The 19,777-nt window shown below is 45.9% G+C and overlaps 3 protein-coding genes across 3 annotated transcripts; all 3 read left to right on the top strand.

Moving 5' to 3' along the window:
* Positions 1 to 2,802: 2,802 nt before the first annotated feature.
* Positions 2,803 to 5,388, top strand: LOC144669416 (ferritin, heavy subunit-like). Its single transcript, XM_078531826.1, has 4 exons — positions 2,803 to 2,918; positions 4,036 to 4,182; positions 4,728 to 4,853; positions 5,224 to 5,388. Exons 1-4 carry the CDS (start codon positions 2,817 to 2,819, stop codon positions 5,368 to 5,370), a joined length of 522 nt encoding a protein of 173 aa, XP_078387952.1. The 5' UTR covers positions 2,803 to 2,816; the 3' UTR covers positions 5,371 to 5,388.
* A 3,638-nt stretch (positions 5,389 to 9,026) lies between these two features.
* Positions 9,027 to 11,219, top strand: LOC144669414 (ferritin, higher subunit-like). Its single transcript, XM_078531824.1, has 4 exons — positions 9,027 to 9,128; positions 9,879 to 10,025; positions 10,563 to 10,688; positions 11,064 to 11,219. The coding sequence occupies exons 1-4, from the start codon at positions 9,027 to 9,029 to the stop codon at positions 11,217 to 11,219; spliced, it is 531 nt and encodes a 176-aa protein (XP_078387950.1).
* Positions 11,220 to 13,407: 2,188 nt separating this feature from the next.
* On the top strand, positions 13,408 to 16,125 carry LOC144669418 (ferritin heavy chain A-like). The gene is made up of 4 exons (XM_078531829.1): positions 13,408 to 13,621; positions 14,745 to 14,891; positions 15,491 to 15,616; positions 15,964 to 16,125. Exons 1-4 carry the CDS (start codon positions 13,439 to 13,441, stop codon positions 16,108 to 16,110), a joined length of 603 nt encoding a protein of 200 aa, XP_078387955.1. The 5' UTR covers positions 13,408 to 13,438; the 3' UTR covers positions 16,111 to 16,125.
* Positions 16,126 to 19,777: the final 3,652 nt, after the last annotated feature.

The raw sequence follows: 19,777 nt of genomic DNA, 5'->3' as shown, positions 1-19,777 counted from the left end.
CAATTTTTATTAAAGCCCATCTGATGTCACTAATTCCCTCTAGGGAAGGAAATCTGGTCAACATGTAACTCCAGGCCCACAGCTGTTAGAGTTGTTTTTTTTTTTCCAGGCCATTTTTTCTTTGGGGAAACATCGAACTTTATTTACAAGGTGGCAGCAGCTACATGTGTGCATCTCACTCTATAACTAAGGAATTTCTTCACCTTGCCCCCTTAAAGGTTCCCTGCATTGCTAACTCATTGGTTTATACAGATCATGTGATCTTGGGACACAATTATTAAAGCTACAGTCCTACATGTATCAGAGCTATAATTACATTCCTTCCCCTTTAATTTTTCTGTACACTTTGTATTTACACAGGTCATGAAATTACAAGTTCTGTCTTTCGGGTGGTTTCCTGATCCGTGTGGAATATTGTAGCTCCACGACTTCCGATTCTTTGACAGGAAACACATTCTCTGGAATTGCATTAACATGTACCTCATTAGGCACGGGCAGCTCTCTGTCTTCCACTCCGACAGACATTGGGCATCTCTACCCTTGGTTGAGCAACTTCAATCAGCAATGATTTCAGGTGAAACATTTTGGGTTATCTCCCTTCTTAAATGATCCACATGCTTATGGGTGATCTGACCTTCCACTTGGTACGACAATAGTCCAGTCACAGAGCTTACTTTACCAGGTAACACTTCAGTCCTCCACCGAAAATCCTTACATATATACTGCTTATTGAACAGTAAATTGCCGCTCATGACTCTGCAAATCATGAGTCACTTTTTGGTTCCCTTGGACTTTTCTCCATCTTCCCCTCCAAATTGGGAAGTATCAGGCTTAGTCCTGTTCGAAGATGACACCTCATCAGTAACTCTGCAGGTGTTGCCACTTGCATTGCCACAGCATCCAGGGATATGGGCCAAGCGCTGGAAAATGCGATTAGTGTAGCCAGATCTTTGTTGACTGGCATGGACACGATGGGCTGAATGGTCTCCTTCTGTGCTGTAAACGCCTAAGAGTCTACTGAGTTGCATCTGTCGTAGTGTGAGGGGTCGTTCTGTAGTGAAATAGGAAACAGGCAAGTTTAGTTTCCAACGATTCACCAGTTAACCTTTTCATTCCCACCTTTTATTGTCTTTTCAGAATCTCCTTTATGTCATCTTTCTACCACAGTTTAGTCTCGGCCTTCTTTTTGACTTCACTGCCGGCCAGACTTCTCTCAGGTGAAGTCTCAACTTGTCTTAGTTCAGTAGTTGAGCTACCCGTGATTTCATTATCTACTCGCATCTTGGAAAGTTCTACAGTTTTGCTTTCAAAGCCTCTTTAGCTTCTTTCAACTGATTCTTCAGCTCTTCTGTCTCCTTGTATCTTGGCTTCTTCTGAGAACCTTGAACGTTGCTGCATCTTCTCTGCCAACTGGTTCTTCAGTTTGTTCAGTGATGTTAAATTCTTCCTGTTTCCCTTTGTAATTTTCCAGAGGTACAAACTTTGACTTGAGGGGTCCTTGTAGTGTATGAAGGTCTTTCAACTGGTTTTCCTTTTCTTTGCGAAACTCACTCACTTCATCTTAAATTCTGTCATTCAACAGAGACTCCTTGAGTTTCTTCTGCAGTTCTTCCATTTCGTTGTTTAAGACGGTCTTCATTTCTTGATGAATGGCTTCACAAACTCCTTTTTCATCCAGCTGCAGTCCTTGGACTCTCCAGGCTCCTTCTTGCCTTTTTCCTTTTCCAACTCAGGACTCAGAACTTGTAAATTTGGGGATAAAACTCCACATCACACTTTACAATGACTGAGCAATAGTGTTCTGTCTGAAACTCACCATAACTCACCACTGATCCATTTCCCATCTCTCCAACTTGCCAGTTGATTTTTAGATTCACTGGGGCCTGTGTGGTTCAGGTCCGTCTCTTTCAACCTATTGTGGTCAATGCTGCCCATCTACAGAAATTATGTAAAACTAGTGAACAGATAAAAAAACAAATTATAAAGGCTAATAGATTTATTCTTCATCTCAAGGGAGATGGGATACAGAGGGGTGAATGTTTTGAAACTATTGTATAAAGTGTGGGTTAGACCACATCTGGAACACTGTTCAGTTTGGATAAATTTGGCTTTGGAGGGGATGCAGCACAGATTCACCAGAATAATACCAGGGCTAAAAGGGTTAAATGAAGACAATTTGCATAGACTACTCTTGCAATCCCCAGAGTAGAGAAGATTAAAGGATGATTATAATTGAAGTGTTGAAGATGAGTAGTTTTGATAGGGTAGTTAGAGAGAAACCATACCCCCTGGTGGGATGGGGGCATAACCTTAAGTTTCTAACCCGGGGCGATGTTGGGATTAATTTATTCACACAAACAGCTGAAATCTGGAACACTCTCCATCAAGATGTTGGAGGTCATTTTAACATTCCGAAACAGAGGTTGTTAGATTTTTGTTATGTAAGGGGATGAAGGGATATGGAACCAAGGTGGATGTATAGAGTTAAAATCCAGTCCAACCATGATATCACTGAAGGGTAGAAAATGCTTGAGGGTTGAATGGCCACCAGCTGCTCCGAAGTCCTGGGCACAGAATAATCATCTTTATCTTCCTGTATACCACAGCCCTGATTGGCTCTGGGTATCACACCCCACCCCTTCTCCTCTGTTAATTGGTGCATGGATTCATGGCAGATTCCTGACGTGCTATCGGAGATTGTCAATCATCATTGGTAATGTCATTCCCTGTGTGAATGCAGGATGTCCCAGTGATATAAATGCAAGAGCTTGTGCGGGAATTGTTTAGATTGTTGTATGATTCTTATCACCAGTGAGATGGCTTCCCAAGTGCATCAGAACTGCCACATGGATTGTGAGGATGCTGTTAACAAGCAGATCAACCTGGAGCTCTATTCCTCCTATGTTTACCTCTCCATGGTGAGTTTTGCATTTTTCAGAGACCTGTTTTAAAGTTAATACTGTGATTTTTGTTGCATTCTGAGCATGTAGAATTTCTATAGGTTAATGAGTTGACTTTAGACATATCCCTCCCCAGATTTAGCGAACACTCTCAAGACAGGGGTTAATTCCTTGTTTTAGAATTACTGTGTCCTGTTTGGAATAGTTTAGATCTAAAACTAACTCCAGGGTTCCATGAAGTTTCTAATGGAGGAATTATTTTCAGTGTACATAAATGTGCTTAGCTACTCTAATATGGAGGGGAGTAATTAAATGTGATTGGGTGAGTAGTGACCAATTTTTCCTTAAGCCTAATACACTGAAATCTTTCTTACCCGAAACATCGTTTATAAGTGTTCATTGAATTGGAAGAATTTCACCACTGCTATTAGATCACCATTGGTGTGGGGGAAAGGATGGATCACTGAACTTTGCTTAATCGTAGTTTTAGTGCTGAAATGAAACGTCGGTCCAAAATCATTATTGCTCTTGGGTTTTCTAGTGCTACCACTTCCTAATCTCATAGTCATGGAGTTATACAGCACAGAAACAGGCCCTTCGGCCCATTGTGTCTGTGCCAGCCATTGAGCACCTGTCTATTCTAATCCCATTTTCTAGCACTTGGCCCTTACCCTATATGCTATGATGTTACAAAAGCTCATCTAAATACTAATAAATTGATGAGGGTTCCTGCCTCTACCACCCCTTCGGGCAGTGTTCCAGATTCCAATTGCCATCTTTTGTGAGAAGTGTTTTTTCCTCAAATTCCTTACTTTACATCTATACCTGCTGGTTATTGACATCTCCGCTAAGCGGAACATTTTCTCCTATCCATGTCCCACCTAATTTTGTACATCTCTATTCTACTGAGCTTGTCACAGGGAAGGACTCCACCTACTGAAAAACATTGATTTAAAGCAATTTTGAGGGTTTTTTTTCAGTATGTAGTTCAAACTGTGAGGTCCTGAATTCGAGGCCAGGTATTGAGGTAGAGAATGGGATGGGTTGTTTACCATGGGACCTGCTGTTTTTTTCCAGTTGGATGGCACCTGGGTCTAATTCTGACTCTTCCTTACCATTTTGTCTCTCCCTGCAGTCCTCTTACTTTGACCGGGATGATGTTGCCCTGCATCACTTTGCTGAGTTCTTCAAGGAGCAGTCACATGAGGAACGGGAACACGCTGAGAAACTGATGAAATTCCAGAATAAACATGGAGGCCGGATCATCCTGGAGGATGTCAAGGTTGGATTTTAACTTGAATGTTTTATGTGATGCCATTTAGATTAATTGAACTATTTAAAGGAACCTTTTATTATCTTACCGTTAAACCCTTTAGTTCTTAATGCATTGAGATTAATTTCAAATTGCTGGTATTGGGGGCCAAGTGAGAGCTGGTATAGGATAAATTGATTTTTGGATTACCTGATCTAATGGATAGAGGAGGATCAATAAACCTGAATATTTGGATGGAATGATTTTCTGCACTCTGAACTATTACTCCAGACTTTGTGTTGCCTGCACAGGAGACTGGTATGAAATGTGGGCCAAAGCTGTGAACATGGATGGGTGAAGTCCATCGAGGATTTTAAACAGGGATTAGTTAATGCAGTCATTGGCTGCTCTCCAATCTTGTGTCCAGTATTGGTCTCCACTGTCCTCCCAGTAAATATTCCAACATGCTAATCTTTACATGCAGTGACTAACTTCTGTTACTTCGAAATTGTAACATCCCTTGGACTTTCCACTCCCAATAACACTTAACAAGACTTCTCCTCTTCCCCTTTCAGAAACCAGAGCAGGATGAGCAGGGCAATGGTCTGGAGGCAATGCAGAGATCTCTGCAGATGGAGAAGAATGTGAACCAGAGTCTGCAGGATTTGCACAAGCTCTCCTCTGGGAACACTGACCATCATGTAAGTTCCATGATTTATCGCCCCTGCTTCCCCCCACCTGCCAATGGTGTTTAAGCTGATGTTGGTATCTGAAATTCACTGACTGAATTCCATAGGTTTATGGTACACACACATGGATTTTCTTCCTTTAAGCAAAGGCCATCTACACTGTAGACCTGGATCACTAAACTGTCCCATTCTGAGGCATCCATGTTTCTTCCATCCATTCACTCAGTTTAAAAGAATTGTGACTTGTCACTTGTAAGTAATTTTGGCTAAATCTTCACATAATCCATGTGCATTGCTTACCATCACACTAGTGTATGCAAAATCCTCATCTGGACAAGTTCCACATTAATAATACACATTTTCTTCTCTTGTCATCTTTCAGTTTTGTGACTTCCTGGAGACTCACTACTTGGATGAGCAAGTGAAGATGATCAAGAAGCTTGGAGATCACATCACCAACCTGAAGAGACTGGGAGCCCCTGAGAATGACATGGGAGAGTACCTGTTTGACAAGCTCACCCTGAATTGACTGAATTTAGAATCATTCTGTACATGATGGTATTGAAGTCTGATCCAATTTTGAATATTGTGCTCTATTCACATTGCTGTATTTGGAATTAAATAAAAATCATACAATTGATTTGTCTTTGTATAATTCAGTAGTTGATTTATTTGTCTTTGTATAATTCAGTAGTTGATTTATTTGTCTTTGTATAATTCAGTAGTTGGTTTGGCAGATTGTGGTGATTCCTCACTGCCTAACATCAGAGCCCATCAAACTTGGCTTTAAATTTCCCTCCTTCCTACCCAGCTTCATAAATTTGATTCACTGTCTGGGAAAATTAACTTACATCTCGCAATTTTGATTCAGAGGTTTGTGGGGGGTTTCTGAAATGTGTAATTTCTGCCACTGTAACCTGCTAATTTCAGCTGCAAAGGGCTTTCCTTACAGCTGGAGATCCCTTGTCAAGAAGTTGTTCCACCACTGAAGAGGTGGTGGGAGAGGATAGTGATGTTGTCCTTGGACTCCAATGGCAATATCTATGCTCCCCATCCCTAAAAGCCCTTGAATGGGTGCTGCACACGTGGGGTGGGGAGGAGGTTGGAATAGGGGTCAACTTGTAGATGCTGCTGAGGCCATGCCTCCATTGCCCTTGTTCTTCCAGTTACTAGAGTGGGTCTGGAGGGAGCTGCCAAAGTAGCTCTGGGGACTCGCAGCAGTGCATCTTTCACAGGCCGTGCACAGTCAGTGGTGGACGGACTCAACTTTGGTGCTGGGTGGGGTTCCAATCAAGTGGCCTGCTTTATCCTGGATGGTCTCCAGGTCCTTAGTGCTGTTTGGGCCACGCTCATCGTGTGAAGTGGGCAGTATTGCCTCAGGCTGTGAGACCATGTGCCTTCTACATGGTGGACAGGCATGTGGGAGTCACAATGTCATGTGTCGGCCTCTGGATTAACTGCATGTGACCTGCTCCTGCATCAGAAGCACTTTCAATCCATCTATCTAACTTTAAGCAGAAGAAGACAGCGCACAACACGCGAGGGAGGGGGAAGATGGGGGGAGACATGCCCGAGATCCGGTCCCTCACACAATTTGAGCAGCAGGCTGCCGCGCTGGCAGGGGAGGATTGTGACCCTGCCTGTGCCCGGGGTGAGATCAGCCTCCCCCAAGCATCCAGTGAGGGAGCAAGGGTAATCTCTGCAAATCAGAACCGGAGGGTGAGGCGCTGTGCAACATGGGAGGCAGCCTAGGCACTCACTCATTCTCTCCTCTCCCGGCGCTGTGCAACATGGGAGGCAGCCTAGGCACTCACTCATTCTCTCCTCTCCCCTTTCCAGGGGCCAGCAGGAAGAGGGTAAGGCCAGGCCCACACCTCAACTCACCCCCAGCCCCCACACCTCAACACAGCCCCAGCCCCCACACCTCAACCCAGCCCCAGCCCCCACACCTCAACCCAGCCCCAGCCCCCACACCTCAACCCAGCCCCAGCCCCCACACCTCAACCCAGCCCCAGCCCCCACACCTCAACTCAGCCCCAGCACCCACACCTCAACCCAGCCCCAAACCCCACACCTCAATCCAGCCCCAGCCCCCACACCTCAACCCAGCCCCAAACCCCACACCTCAACTCAGCCCCAGCCCCCACACCTCAACCTAGCCCCAAACCCCACACCTCAACCCAGCCCCAGCCCCCACACCTCAACCCAGCCCCAGCCCCCACACCTCAACTCAGCCCCAGCCCCCACACCTCAACCTAGCCCCAAACCCCACACCTCAACCCAGCCCCAGCCCCCACACCTCAACCTAGCCCCAACCCCCACACCTCAACTCACCCCCAGCCCCCACACCTCAACCCAGCCCCAAACCCCACACCTCAACCCAGCCCCAGCCCCCACACCTCAACCTAGCCCCAACCCCCACACCTCAACTCACCCCCAGCCCCCACACCTCAACCCAGCCCCAAACCCCACACCTCAACCCAGCCCCAGCCCCCACACCTCAACCCAGCCCCAGCCCCCACACCTCAACTCAGCCCCAGCCCCCACACCTCAACCCAGCCCCAGCCCCCACACCTCAACCCAGCCCCAACCCCCACACCTCAACCCAGACCCAACCCCCACACCTCAACCCAGCCCCAGCCCCCACACCTCAACTCAGCCTCAACCCCAAGGAGACCTCACAAGCGGACTACACACCTGTACAGACATCACAGCGTTCACCTTCACCCTCCACCAGCCCACAGACACACACCTCGGTGGCTGGTCAATCTAGTTTAGGCTCAGGCTCAGACTCTGGTGGTCACCTCACAGACACGTGTCCACAGCAGGAGGAGGCAGTGACAGCCAAGCTCTCTGGCACTCACAGGACTGCTGGGAAAGTGGCCCCTGCTAAGTCTGAGTCAGATGATGTGCCTCTGGGGGAGCTCCTGGAGAAGATGTTGGATTATCATCGAGACACAGGGAAACATCAGGCAGAGGTGCCAGAGGCCCTCAACAGAGTGGTACGCAAAGCGGAGAAGACATGTCCAATTGAAGCATCTCCATATCAGACCCACTCAGTAGATTCCAAAAGAGGTGGGTCAGAATCGTCCCAGATTTGCACAAAGCGCAGTAGCAGGCGGGGAAAGAAACGTTTAACCGTCGGCCGCAATGGCGGCTTTTCTTGCCATATCGTCCCAAACCCGCCTCATTAAACATGCATTCCTGGGAAACATGCCGTTTCCATGGTGGGCGGACTTGCATTTGCTCCTCACGCCGGCACCTCGCCACTTCCTCACGCCGGGCGCCATATTTAAAGTGCAGCTGCGCGCGCACCTCTCAGTGTTTCCACCCCAGGACTTTACACAGAAAACATCTCAAAGGGGTTGGAACATCAAGGGCTGGATGATCTGCTGCAGTTATGGAAAGGGTGAGTTAGAGGATATCTGGAACACTATGTTCAGTTCTGATATATTGGCTTTGGAGAGAGTACGGCACAGATACACCAGATTGTTACCAGGACTGAAGGGGATAAATTATGAGGCCGTTTGCACAGAACAGTCTCGTATTTCCTCAAGTACAGAAGGATAAGCGATGATTATAATTGAGGTGTTGAAGATGATTAGTAGGTTTGATAGGGTAGATATAGAGGAATGATTTCTTCTGGTGAGGTGGTCCAGCACAGGGGCAGAATAATCTTAAGATTAGAGCTGGGCTGTTCAGGGAGGTTGTTAAGAAGTATTTCTTCACTCAAAGAGTCGAAATCTGGAACTCTCTCCCCAAAAATGCTGAGAGTCATTGGAACATTTTGAAACTAATATTGCTAGCTATTTGTTAGCTAAGGGTTTGAAGGGACATGGAATCAAGGCAGGTTAATAGAGTTAGATAACATGATCAAATTGAATGGTGGAACAGACTTGAGGGGCTGAATGGCCTCCTCCACTTCCAATGTTCCAATCACAGAAAAATCATCTAAACCTGTCTGTATTCCACAGATGTGATTGACTCTGGCTAACACACCCCACCCTCCCTCTCCTTAATAATCACCTGGAGTGGTGACAGATTCCTGACTGGCTATTAGGGATTGAGCATCATTGGTGATGTCATTCCCTGTCTGAATGTAGGATGACCCAGTCGTATAAATACAAGAGCTTGTGAGGGAAGGGATCAGGTTGAGTTTAGTTTCTATCACTAGTAAAAGTAAAGATGGGGTCCCAAGTGTATCAGAACTACCACAAGGATTGTGAGGATGCTGTTAACCAGCAGATCAACCGGAGGTTCTATTCCTCCTATGTTTACCTCTCCATGGTGAGTTTTGTTGCTATTTTAAAATTGAGGCAATGACTTCAATGAATTGTGCAAGTAGAATTTCTTTATGTTACTGACTTGGCTTTAGAATGTAATGCTGTGGTGCTGACCATTGCCTGCTTTCCCCACCCTATGACTAAATTCAATAAACTGTCTTATTGAAGACTGGATTGTTCTGTAAATGTCCAATTCCTGAAGTGAGTGTCCCATGGAGTTTAAGTGTGGTTTCATCTTTGAAGATGTGTGAACTTGGTCAACTTGGATGGAAGTAATTAAATCTAACTAGATGAATGGTAAGTGAAACATTACCTGACTATTTGCACTCAACTACTACTAAATCAGTGGGTCCTTTTGTGCTGAACTACTTCTCACCTCAGACTGGATCCTTAACAAGACAATGATTCAAAATCTTCAACTGCTGAATTGGAAGATTTCTCTTTCTACTGCTATGATTAGATGCCTATGGAAGAAAACAAAAAAAGCACATATCAGATCATTTCAAGTTGGTGCACAAATGAAACTTAAATACAATGCTTTGCAATATAAACTCATTCTGCTGAATTAGACACAAGAACTTTCAATGTATTGAGAAACATTAATTAAGGTGATATCAGTTTACTTAAATTTGTAAACTCATTAATCAAAAGCCAGGTATTGAGGTGGAGAAAGGGTAACTTATCCACCTGAAGCTGGCTATGAATGAAATATGGATTCTGTTCTGAATCTTCCACCCTTTGTCTCTCCCTGCAGTCCTTTTACTTTGACCGGGATGATGTTGCCCTGCGTCACTTTGCTGAGTTCTTCAAGGAGCAGTCACATGAGGAACGGGAACACGCTGAGAAACTGATGAAATTCCAGAATAAACGTGGAGGCCGGGTCATCCTGGAGGATGTTATGGTTGGGTATTAACTTGATTATTTCCTGTGCAATTTTAGATCAATTGAACTATTAAAGGAACCTTTTATTATCTTGCCATTAAACCATTTAGTTCTTAATGCATTGAGATTAATGACGAATTGCTGGTGTTGGGGGCCAAGTGAGAGCTGGTATAGGATAAATTGATTTTTGGATTACCTGATCTAATGGATAGAGGAGGATCAATAAATCTGAATATTTGGATGGAATGATTTTCTGCACTCTGAACTATTACTCCAGAACTTGGTGCCTGCACAGGAGACTGGTGTGAAATGTGGGCCAAAGCTGTAAACATGGATGGGTGAAGTCTTATTTGAGGATGTTGAACAAGGACTAAAATTGGGTCACTTGAATGCTCTCCAATCTTGTGTCCAGTAATGGTCTCCACTGTCATCCCAGTAAATACTCCAACGTGCTAATCTTTGTGTGCAGAGACTAGCTTCTGCTACTTCTAAATTGTAACACCCCTTGGACTTTCCACTCCCATAATACAAACAAGACCTCTCTTCCCCTTTTCAGAAACCAGAGCAGGATGAGTGGGGCAATGGTCTGGAGGCAATGCAGAGAGCTCTGCAGATGGAGAAGAATGTGAACCAGAGTCTGCTGGATCTGCACGTGCTCTCCTCTGGGAACGCTGACCCTCATGTAAGTTCCATGTTTATTTCTTCCCCTACCCCCCACCACATAGTGAATGGCAGATACCAACATCAGCCCCAACACTGACAGAATTCCACATGTTTATGTTACACTTGTGGATTTGCTTTTCTTTTAAGCAAAGGCCATCTACACTCTAGACCTGGATCACTAAACTCTCCCATTCTGAGGCATCAATGTTACTTGAATCCATTCAGTTTAATGGAGTTGAATTGCTACTTGGGCAGATTTAGCCAGTTCTAGCCAGAATTACCCATGTGCATTGTTTACCATCATCCTGGGGAGGGGGAGAAAATGAGGGCAATTCTCTTATGGAGAAGATCCATGCTAATAATACTCACTTAATTTCTCTTGCCTTGTTTCCAGCTTTGTGACTTCCTGGAGACGCACTACTTGGATGAGCAAGTGAAGATGATCAAGAAGCTTGGAGATCACATCACCAACCTGAAGAGACTGGGAGCCCCTGAGAATGGCATGGGAGAGTACCTGTTTGACAAGCTCACCCTGGGGAAGAGTGATTGAATCTAGAATCATTCTATACATGGTGGAAATGATGTGTGAGCAAATAATTCCAGTTCTGGAGCTGCTGTTGTGTTTGGAAATAAAAATATTTATCATGAAACTGATATCTTTGTGTAATTCAGAAGCTGATTTGATTATTTGAATCATGAAAACAAACATCTCACCCCATTAGAACTACCTTAAATATTTATTACCCCAGCACCTAAAACCTGAGTTCCTCATCTTGCAACTTTGATTTAGGAGCCTGTAGGGATTTCTAAAATGTTATACTGCAATGTAACTGTTACTTTCTGCCAAAAAGGACTTTCTTGCAAAGTTGTGGAACAGGGGAAAGGGCACTGAATTCATGTTTACTTGCTCCTTCTATGCATGGTGGTTATCTGCTTCAGACTTGCATCTACCAAGAAGGAAGATGTGCAATTTGAGGTGTCTGTATTTGTCTGTCACACACCATTCACTGTTGTTAAAGCTGTTATTTTTCTCTAGCTTTGTAAACATAGTAAATCATTAACTACCTTAAACCTGCTTTTCTGATCAGGATGGCATTTGTTTAACTGCTACCTGCCCCCTTGCTCTCCAAGGGCTGTACTTCCTCAATATCTTGGATTAGCCAGTGCAGAAATTCCTAGGGCAGGTAATCAAAACACAATCTCTAGATTTAAAATAACTTTTTTTCCTTGTGATTTCCCTCACCCTTTGGGAGAGATGATGGTGCAGTGGTAAGGTTACTAGACTAATAATCCTGTGGCCAAACTAATGCACTAGGGACATGGTTCAAATCCCACCAGGAAAGCTGTTGGAATTTAAATTCAGTTAATAATCAGGAGTTGAAAGCTGGTCTCAGTAATGGTGCCATGAAATTGTCATCAAAACCCATCTGGTTCATTAATGTCCTTTAGGGAAGGAAACCTGCCCTCCATATCTGGTCTGACCGACTGACTTCAGACCCAAAACAACAAGGTTAACTCTGAAACAAAAACAGAATTACCTGGAAAAACTCAGCAGGTCTGGCAGCATCGGTGGAGAAGAAAAGAGTTGACGTTTCGAGTCCAACATGACCCCTCAACAAAACTCTGAACTGCCTTCTGAAATAGCCTAGCAAGCGACTCTGTCCAAGGCAATTGGAGATGGGCAACAGATACTGGCCTTGCCAGTGACACCCACAGCTCATGAAAGTAAAATTTTTCAAAAGTAGTATTGAAATTTTCAGAAGAGAAGGACTGGTGTTCATAGCCTTTAAATTTCGGCACAAAACTCCTCATCACACTTTATAATGACTGAGCAATAGTGTTCTGTCTGAAACTCATAACTCACGACTGATCCATTTCTCCAACTTGCCAGTTGATTTGCAGATTCACTGGGGCCTGTGTGGTGCAGATCCGTCTCTTTCAATCTATTGTGGTCAATGTTGCCCATCTACAGAAATTATGTAAAACTAGTGAACAGATACAAAAAAAAAGAAAAAGTCTAATAGATTTTGATTCTTCATCTCCAGGGGGCTGAGATACAGAGGGGTGGAGGTTCTGAAACAGCTGTATAAAGTGTGGGTTAGACCACATCTGGAACACACTTCAGTTTGGATAAATTGGCTTCGGAGGGGATGTAGCACAGATTCACCAGAATAATACCAGGGCTGGAAGGGTTAAAAGATGAGGACTAGTCATGCAATGCCCAAAGTAGAGAAGATTCAGGGATAATTATAATTGAGGTGTTGAAGATGATGAATGGATTTGATAGGGGAGATAGAGATGGCGGGAAGCATTGGGGGCATAACCTTAAATTTCGAACCCAGCTGTTCAGGGGTGATGTTGGGAATCGCTTATTCACACAAAGGATGCTGGCAATCTGGAACTCTCTTCCCCCAAAGTGTTGAAGGTCATTTTAACATTCCAAAATAGAGGTTGTTAGATTTTTGTTATGTAAAGGGATGAAGGGATATGGAACCAAAATGGATGTATAGAGTTAAAATCCAGTCCAACCGTGATATAATTGAATGGTCGAAAATGCTTGAGGGTTGAATACCCACCAGCTGCTCTGATGTCCTGGTCACAGAATAATCATCTTTATCTTTCTGTATACCATTGCCCTGATTGGCTCTGGGTATCACACCCCACCCCCTCTCCTCTGTTAATTGGTGCCTGGATTCATGGCAGATTCCTGACTGGCTATCGGGGAATGTCAATCATCATTGGTGATGTCATTCCCTGTGTGAATGCAGGATGTCCCAGTGGTATAAATACAAGAACTTGTGCGGGAAGAGGTTAGATTGTTGTTTGAGTTCAGTTCTTATCACCAGTGAGATGGCTTCCCAAGTGCGTCAGAACTACCACAAGGACTGTGAGGATGCTGTTAACAAGCAGATCAACCTGGAGCTCTATTCCTCCTATGTTTATCTCTCCATGGTGAGTTTTGTATTTTTGGGGGTCCTGTTTTAAAGTTATTGGTTTTTTTTGTATTCTGAGCATGTAGAATTTCTCCAGGTTAATGAGTTGATTTTAGATATATCCCTCACCAGATTTAGTGAACACTCTCAAGACAGGGGTTAATTCCTTGTTTTAGAATTACTGTCTCCTGTTTGGAATAGTTTAGATCTAAAACTAACTTCAGGGTTCCATGAAGTTTCTAATGGAAGAATTATTTTGAGGGTATATAAATTTGCTTAACTACTTGAAATTGGAGGGGAGTAATTAAATGTGATTGGGTGAGTGGTTAGTGAAACATTAGCTGACCAGTTGTCCGTTTTGCCTTGATCCTGATGTGCTGAACTCTTTCTGCCTGAAACATTGTAATAAGTGTTCACTGAATTGGAAGGATTTCTTTTTTTTTCAATAACTGATATTAGACCACTATTGGTGTTGGGGGGTGAAAAGGATGGATCACTGAACTTTGCTTAATCATAGTTCGGGTGCTGAAATGAAGCTTCAGTCGAAAATCATTATTGATTTTGGGTTTTCTGGGGCTACTACTTCTTAATCTCACAGTTATGGAGTTATACAGCACAGAAACAGTCCCTTCAGCCCATCGTGTCTGTGCCAGCCATTGAGCACCTTTCTATTCTAATCCCGTTTCCAAGCAATTGGCCTGTTGCCCTGTATGCTATGGTGTTTGAAGTGCTCATCTAAATATGAATAAAATGGTGAGGGTTCCTGTCTCTACTACCCCCTCGGGCAGTGTTCCAGATTCCAATCTCCCTCTGGGTGAAAATTATTTCCTCAAATCCTCTTACCTTAAATCTATTCCTGCTAAGGGGAAAATTTTCTTCCTATCTATGCCCCTCATAATTTTGTACACCTCCTATTCTACTGAGCTTGTCACAGGGAAGGACTCCACCTACTCAAAACATTGATTAAAGCATTTTGGGTTTTCCATTTAACAATTTAAAAACTATTAGGTCCTGAATTCAAGGCCAGGCATTGAGGTGGAGAATGGATGAGTTGTTTACCTTGGGGCTGCTGGTTTTATTTCAGTTGGATGGCACCTGGGTCTAATTCTGATTTGCACTTTCAATTGTGTGTCTCCCTGCAGTCCTTTTACTTTGAACGGGATGATGTTGCCCTGCATCACTTTGCGGAGTTCTTCAAGGTGGAGTCACATGAGGAACGGGAACACGCTGAGAAACTGATGAAATACCAGAATAAACGTGGAGGCCGGGTCATCCTGGAGGATGTCAAGGTTTGATCTTCAACTTGGAGTCTTCTGTGTGGTTTTTAGATCACTGTAAAGAAAGTTCCTTGTTAGTTAAAATGGTTCATTATTTTGCTGTTACACCCTAAGCTCTCAATCCATTGAGATTCGTGACTCAAATTGTCGATGTTTGTGCAAAGTGAGGACAGTTATAGGATGAGTTGGTTTGATGTTGATCTTTGGATAACCTGATTAATGGATAGAGGAGGATCAATAAAAATGGATATTCAGAAATAGCTATTGCACTGTAAAGTCTTAACCTAGGCTTTGTGGTGTTTTGCATAGGAAACTGGTGTCGAATGTGGGCTGAAGATGTCAGCATAGATGGGTGAAGACCTTTTTTGAGGGTTTAACAAGGACTAATAATTGGGAATGGAAGCTTTTGGCTAAAAATTGCAAAGCTGAGTCAGTGAGCTGATCTTGTGTTGATTTAATGGTCTCCAATATCATCCCAGTGATTTTAAACTCAGTACTCCCAACATGCTGGTCTTTACGTGCACAGACTAACTTCTGTTATTTCTAAATTGTAACATCTCGTGGACATTCCACTCCCAATAACACTAACAAGACCTCTCTTCCCCTTTCAGAAACCAGAGCAGGATGAGTGGGGCAATGGTCTGGAGGCAATGCAGAGAGCTCTGCAGATGGAGAAGAATGTGAACCAGAGTCTGCTGGATCTGCACAAGCTCTCCTCTGGGAACACTGACCCTCATGTAAGCTCCATGTTTATTTCTCCTCCTTCCCAGTCCCATGGTGTTGGAGCTGATGTTGGTATTTGCCATTCACTGACAGAATTCCATAGGTTTACATTACGCACTGGTGGATTTTTTTTTTCTTTTAAGCAAAGGCCATCTACACTGTAGACCGGGATCACTAAACTGTCCCATTCTGAGGCATCAATGTTTCTTGAGTTCACTCAGTTTTGTGACTTGGCACTTGTAGGCAATTCTGGCTGAAGCTGCACATAATCCATGTGCATTGTTCACCATCATGCTACTGTGCACAAAATATCCTCATCTGGACAAGTTCCCGATTAATAACACATTTTCTCTCCTTTCAGCTGTGTGACTTCCTGGAGACTCACTACTTGGATGAGCAAGTGAAGATGATCAAGAAGCTTGGAGATTACATCACCAACCTGAAGAGACTGGGAGCCCCTGAGACTGACATGGGAGAGTACCTGTTTGACAAGCTCACCCTGAATTGACTGAATTTAGAATTATTCTGTACAGGATGGGAATGAAGGGTGATTTTGAATTTTCTGTGCTCTATTCCCATTCCCGGTTGTTGCTGTATTTGGAAATGTAAAAACAATCATTCAATTGATTTGTCTTTGTATAATTCAGTAGTTGATTTGGCAGATTATGGTGATTCCTAGCTGTCTAAAATCTGAGCCCATTAAAACTTGGCTTTAAATTTCCCTCCTTCCTACCCAGCTTCCGAAATTTGATTCACTGTCTGTCTGGGAAAATTTACTTACATCTTGCAATTTTGATTCAGAGGTTTGTGGGGGGGTTTCAGAAATGTGTAATTTCTGCCACTGTAACCTGCTAATTACAGCTGTAAGGAAAGCCCTTTGCAGATGACATGTCAAGATGTTGTGGGACTGCTGGTGAGGTGGTAGGATAGTGGTATTGTCCCTGTGGGACCACTGGAGAGTGAGGGTAAAGGTCCAGGGACCTGGCTTTGAATCCTGTCAAGAGATATGGTGAAATTTAAATCCAGTGAAAATCTAACTGTGAAGCCATTGCTCATTGTTTAGAAACCCATTTCCTTCATCAATGCCCTTAGAGAAGGAAATCTGCCATCTTTACCTGGTCTGGCCTACATATGACTCCAGACCCATAGGAATGTGGTTGACTCTTAAAATGCACCCTGAGCAAAGGCAATTAGAGATGGACAATAAATGCTGGCTTATCTGCAATGCTTGAATCCTATGAACGAAATTTTAAAAAGGCACTGAGTTAATGGGCAGAATTTTCCACTCCAGCCCACTCTCCATTGGTGGGAGTGGGAAATTGGAGTGACCTCAACTAGAGACCAGGGCTGGTGAACACTGGTGGTCCAAGTAACTACATGGTGGAGTGGGCAGGAAGTCACCTGCCCTGCAGTCAAGTCCAGGCACCATATGTAAAAGGCACCCAGACAGGCTGTGATTCAGCATGCCAGGCTTCAGTCACTGGTCCCACAGGGGTCAGCGAGGAGGACACCAGAGTGTTCAGCACAGAAGCAGAGGAATAGGGTCCTGCGGTGCAGAAAATTTAGCAACAATTTCAAGTGAGCACCAATGGCATGGCCATTATCTGCTGCCCATCCGTAAAAGCCCTTGAGTGGGTGCTGCCCATGCCGGGTGGGGAGGAGGCTGGAGTAGGGGTCAACTTGTAGATGCTGCTGTGGCCATGCCTCTGCTACCCTTGTCCCTCTAGTTACTAGAGTGGGTCTGGAGGGGGCTGCTAAGTAGCCCTGGGGACTAGCAGCAGTGTATCTTACACATGGCACACACACACAGCCAGCAACCAGTCAGTGGTGGAGGGACTCAACATTGATGGTGCTGGATCGGGTTCCAATCAAGCGGCCTGCTTCGTCCTGGATGGTCTCCAGGTTCCTTAGTGATGTTGGAGCCACGCTCATCGTGTGAAGTGAGCAGTATTGCCTCAGGCTGTTAGGACATGTGCCTTCTACATGGTGGACAGGCATGTGGGAGTCACAATGTCATGTGTCGGCCTCTGGATTAACTGCATGTGACCTGCTCCTGCATCAGAAGCACTCTCAATCCATCTATCTAACTTTATGCAGGAGAAGACAGTGCACAACACGCGAGGGAGGGGGAAGATGTGAGGAGACATACCCGAGATCCGGCCCCTCACACAATTTGAGCAGCAGGCTGCCGCGCTGGCAGGGGAGGATTGTGACCCTGCCTGTGCCCAGGGTGAGATCGGCCTCCCCCAAGCATCCAGTGAGCAAGGGTAATCTCTGCAAATCAGAACCGGAGGGTGAGGCGCTGTGCAACATGGGAGACAGCCTAGTCACTCACTCATTCTCTCCTCTCCCCTTTCCAGGGGCCAGCAGGAAGAGGGTAAGGCCAGGCCCACACCTCAACTCACCCCCAGCCCCCACACCTCAACACAGCCCCAGCCCCCACACCTCAACCCAGCCCCAGCCCCCACACCTCAACCCAGGCCCAACCCCCACACCTCAACCCATCCCCAGCCCCCACACCTCAACCCAGCCCCAGCCCCCACACCTCAACCCAGCCCCAGCCCCCACACCTCAACCCAGCCCCAGCCCCAGCCCCAGCCTCCACACCTCAACTCAGCCCCAACCCCCACACCACAACCCAGCCCCAGCCTCCACACCTCAACCCAGCCCCAGCCTCCACACCTCAACTCAGCCCCAGCCCCCACACCTCAACTCAGCCACAACCCCCACACCTCAACCCAGCCCCAGCCCCCACACCTCAACCCAGCCCCAGCCCCCACACCTCAACCCAGCCCCAGCCCCCACACCTCAACCCAGCCCCAAACCCCACACCTCAACCCAGGCCCAACCCCCACACCTCAACCCAGCCCCAGCCCCCACACCTCAACCCAGCCCCAGCCCCCACACCTCAACCCAGCCCCAGCCCCCACACCTCAACCCAGCCACAGCCCCAGCCCCAGCCTCCACACCTCAACTCAGCCCCAACCCCCACACCACAACCCAGCCCCAGCCCCCACACCTCAACCCAGCCCCAGCCCCCACACCACAACCCAGCCCCAGCCCCCACACCTCAACCCAGCCCCAGCCCCCACACCTCAACCCAGCCCCAGCCTCCACACCTCAACTCAGCCCCAGCCCCCACACCTCAACTCAGCCACAACCCCCACACCTCAACCCAGCCCCAGCCCCCACACCTCAACTCAGCCCCAGCCGCCACACCTCAACCCAGCCCCAGCCCCCACACCTCAACTCACCCCCAGCCCCCACACCTCAACCCAGCCCCAGCCCCCAGGAGACCTCGCAAGAGGACTACACACCTGTACAGACATCACAGCGTTCAGCTTCTCCCTCCACCAGCCCACAGACACACACCTCAGTGGCTGGTCAATCTAGTTTAGGCTCGGGCTCACACTCTGGTGGTCACCTCACAGACACGTGTCCACAGCAGGAGGAGGCAGTGACAGCCAAGTTCTCTGGCACTCACAGCGCTGCTGGGAAAGTGGCCCCTGCTAAGTCCGAGTCAGATGATGTGCCTCTGGGGGAGCTCCTGGAGAAGATGCTGGATTATCCAGAAGATGCGGGGAAAGGAATGTTTAACCGTCGGCCGCAATGGCGGCTTTTCGTGCCATATCGTCCCAAACCCGCCTCATTAATCATGCATTCCTGGGAAACATGCCGTTTCCATGGTGGGCGGACTTGCATTTGCTCCTCACGCCATCTCCTCGCCACTTCCTCACGCCGGGCGCCATATTTAAAGTGCAGCCGTGCGCACACCTCTCAGTGTTTCCAGCCCAGGACTTTACACAGAAAACATCTCAAAGGGGTTGGAACATCAAGGGCTGAATGATCTGCTGCAGTTATGGAAAGGGTGAGTTAGAGGATATCTGGAACACTATGTTCAGTTCTGATATATTGGCTTTGGAGAGAGTACGGCACAGATACACCAGATTGTTACCAGGACTGAAGGGGATAAATTATGAGGCCGTTTGCACAGAACAGTCTCGTATTTCCTCAAGTACAGAAGGATAAGCGATGATTATAATTGAGGTGTTGAAGATGATTAATCGGTTTGATAGGGTAGATAGAGAGGAATGATTTCTTCTGGTGAGGTGGTCCAGCACAGGGGCAGAATAATTTTAAGATTAGAGCTGGGCTGTTCAGGGAGGTTGTTAAGA

Source organism: Cetorhinus maximus, chromosome 29, assembly GCF_964194155.1.
Source record: "Cetorhinus maximus chromosome 29, sCetMax3.hap1.1, whole genome shotgun sequence".
NCBI lineage: Eukaryota > Metazoa > Chordata > Chondrichthyes > Lamniformes > Cetorhinidae > Cetorhinus > Cetorhinus maximus.
Note: the sequence above shows the minus strand (reverse complement) of the source record. Positions and strands in the feature narration are given on the sequence as shown.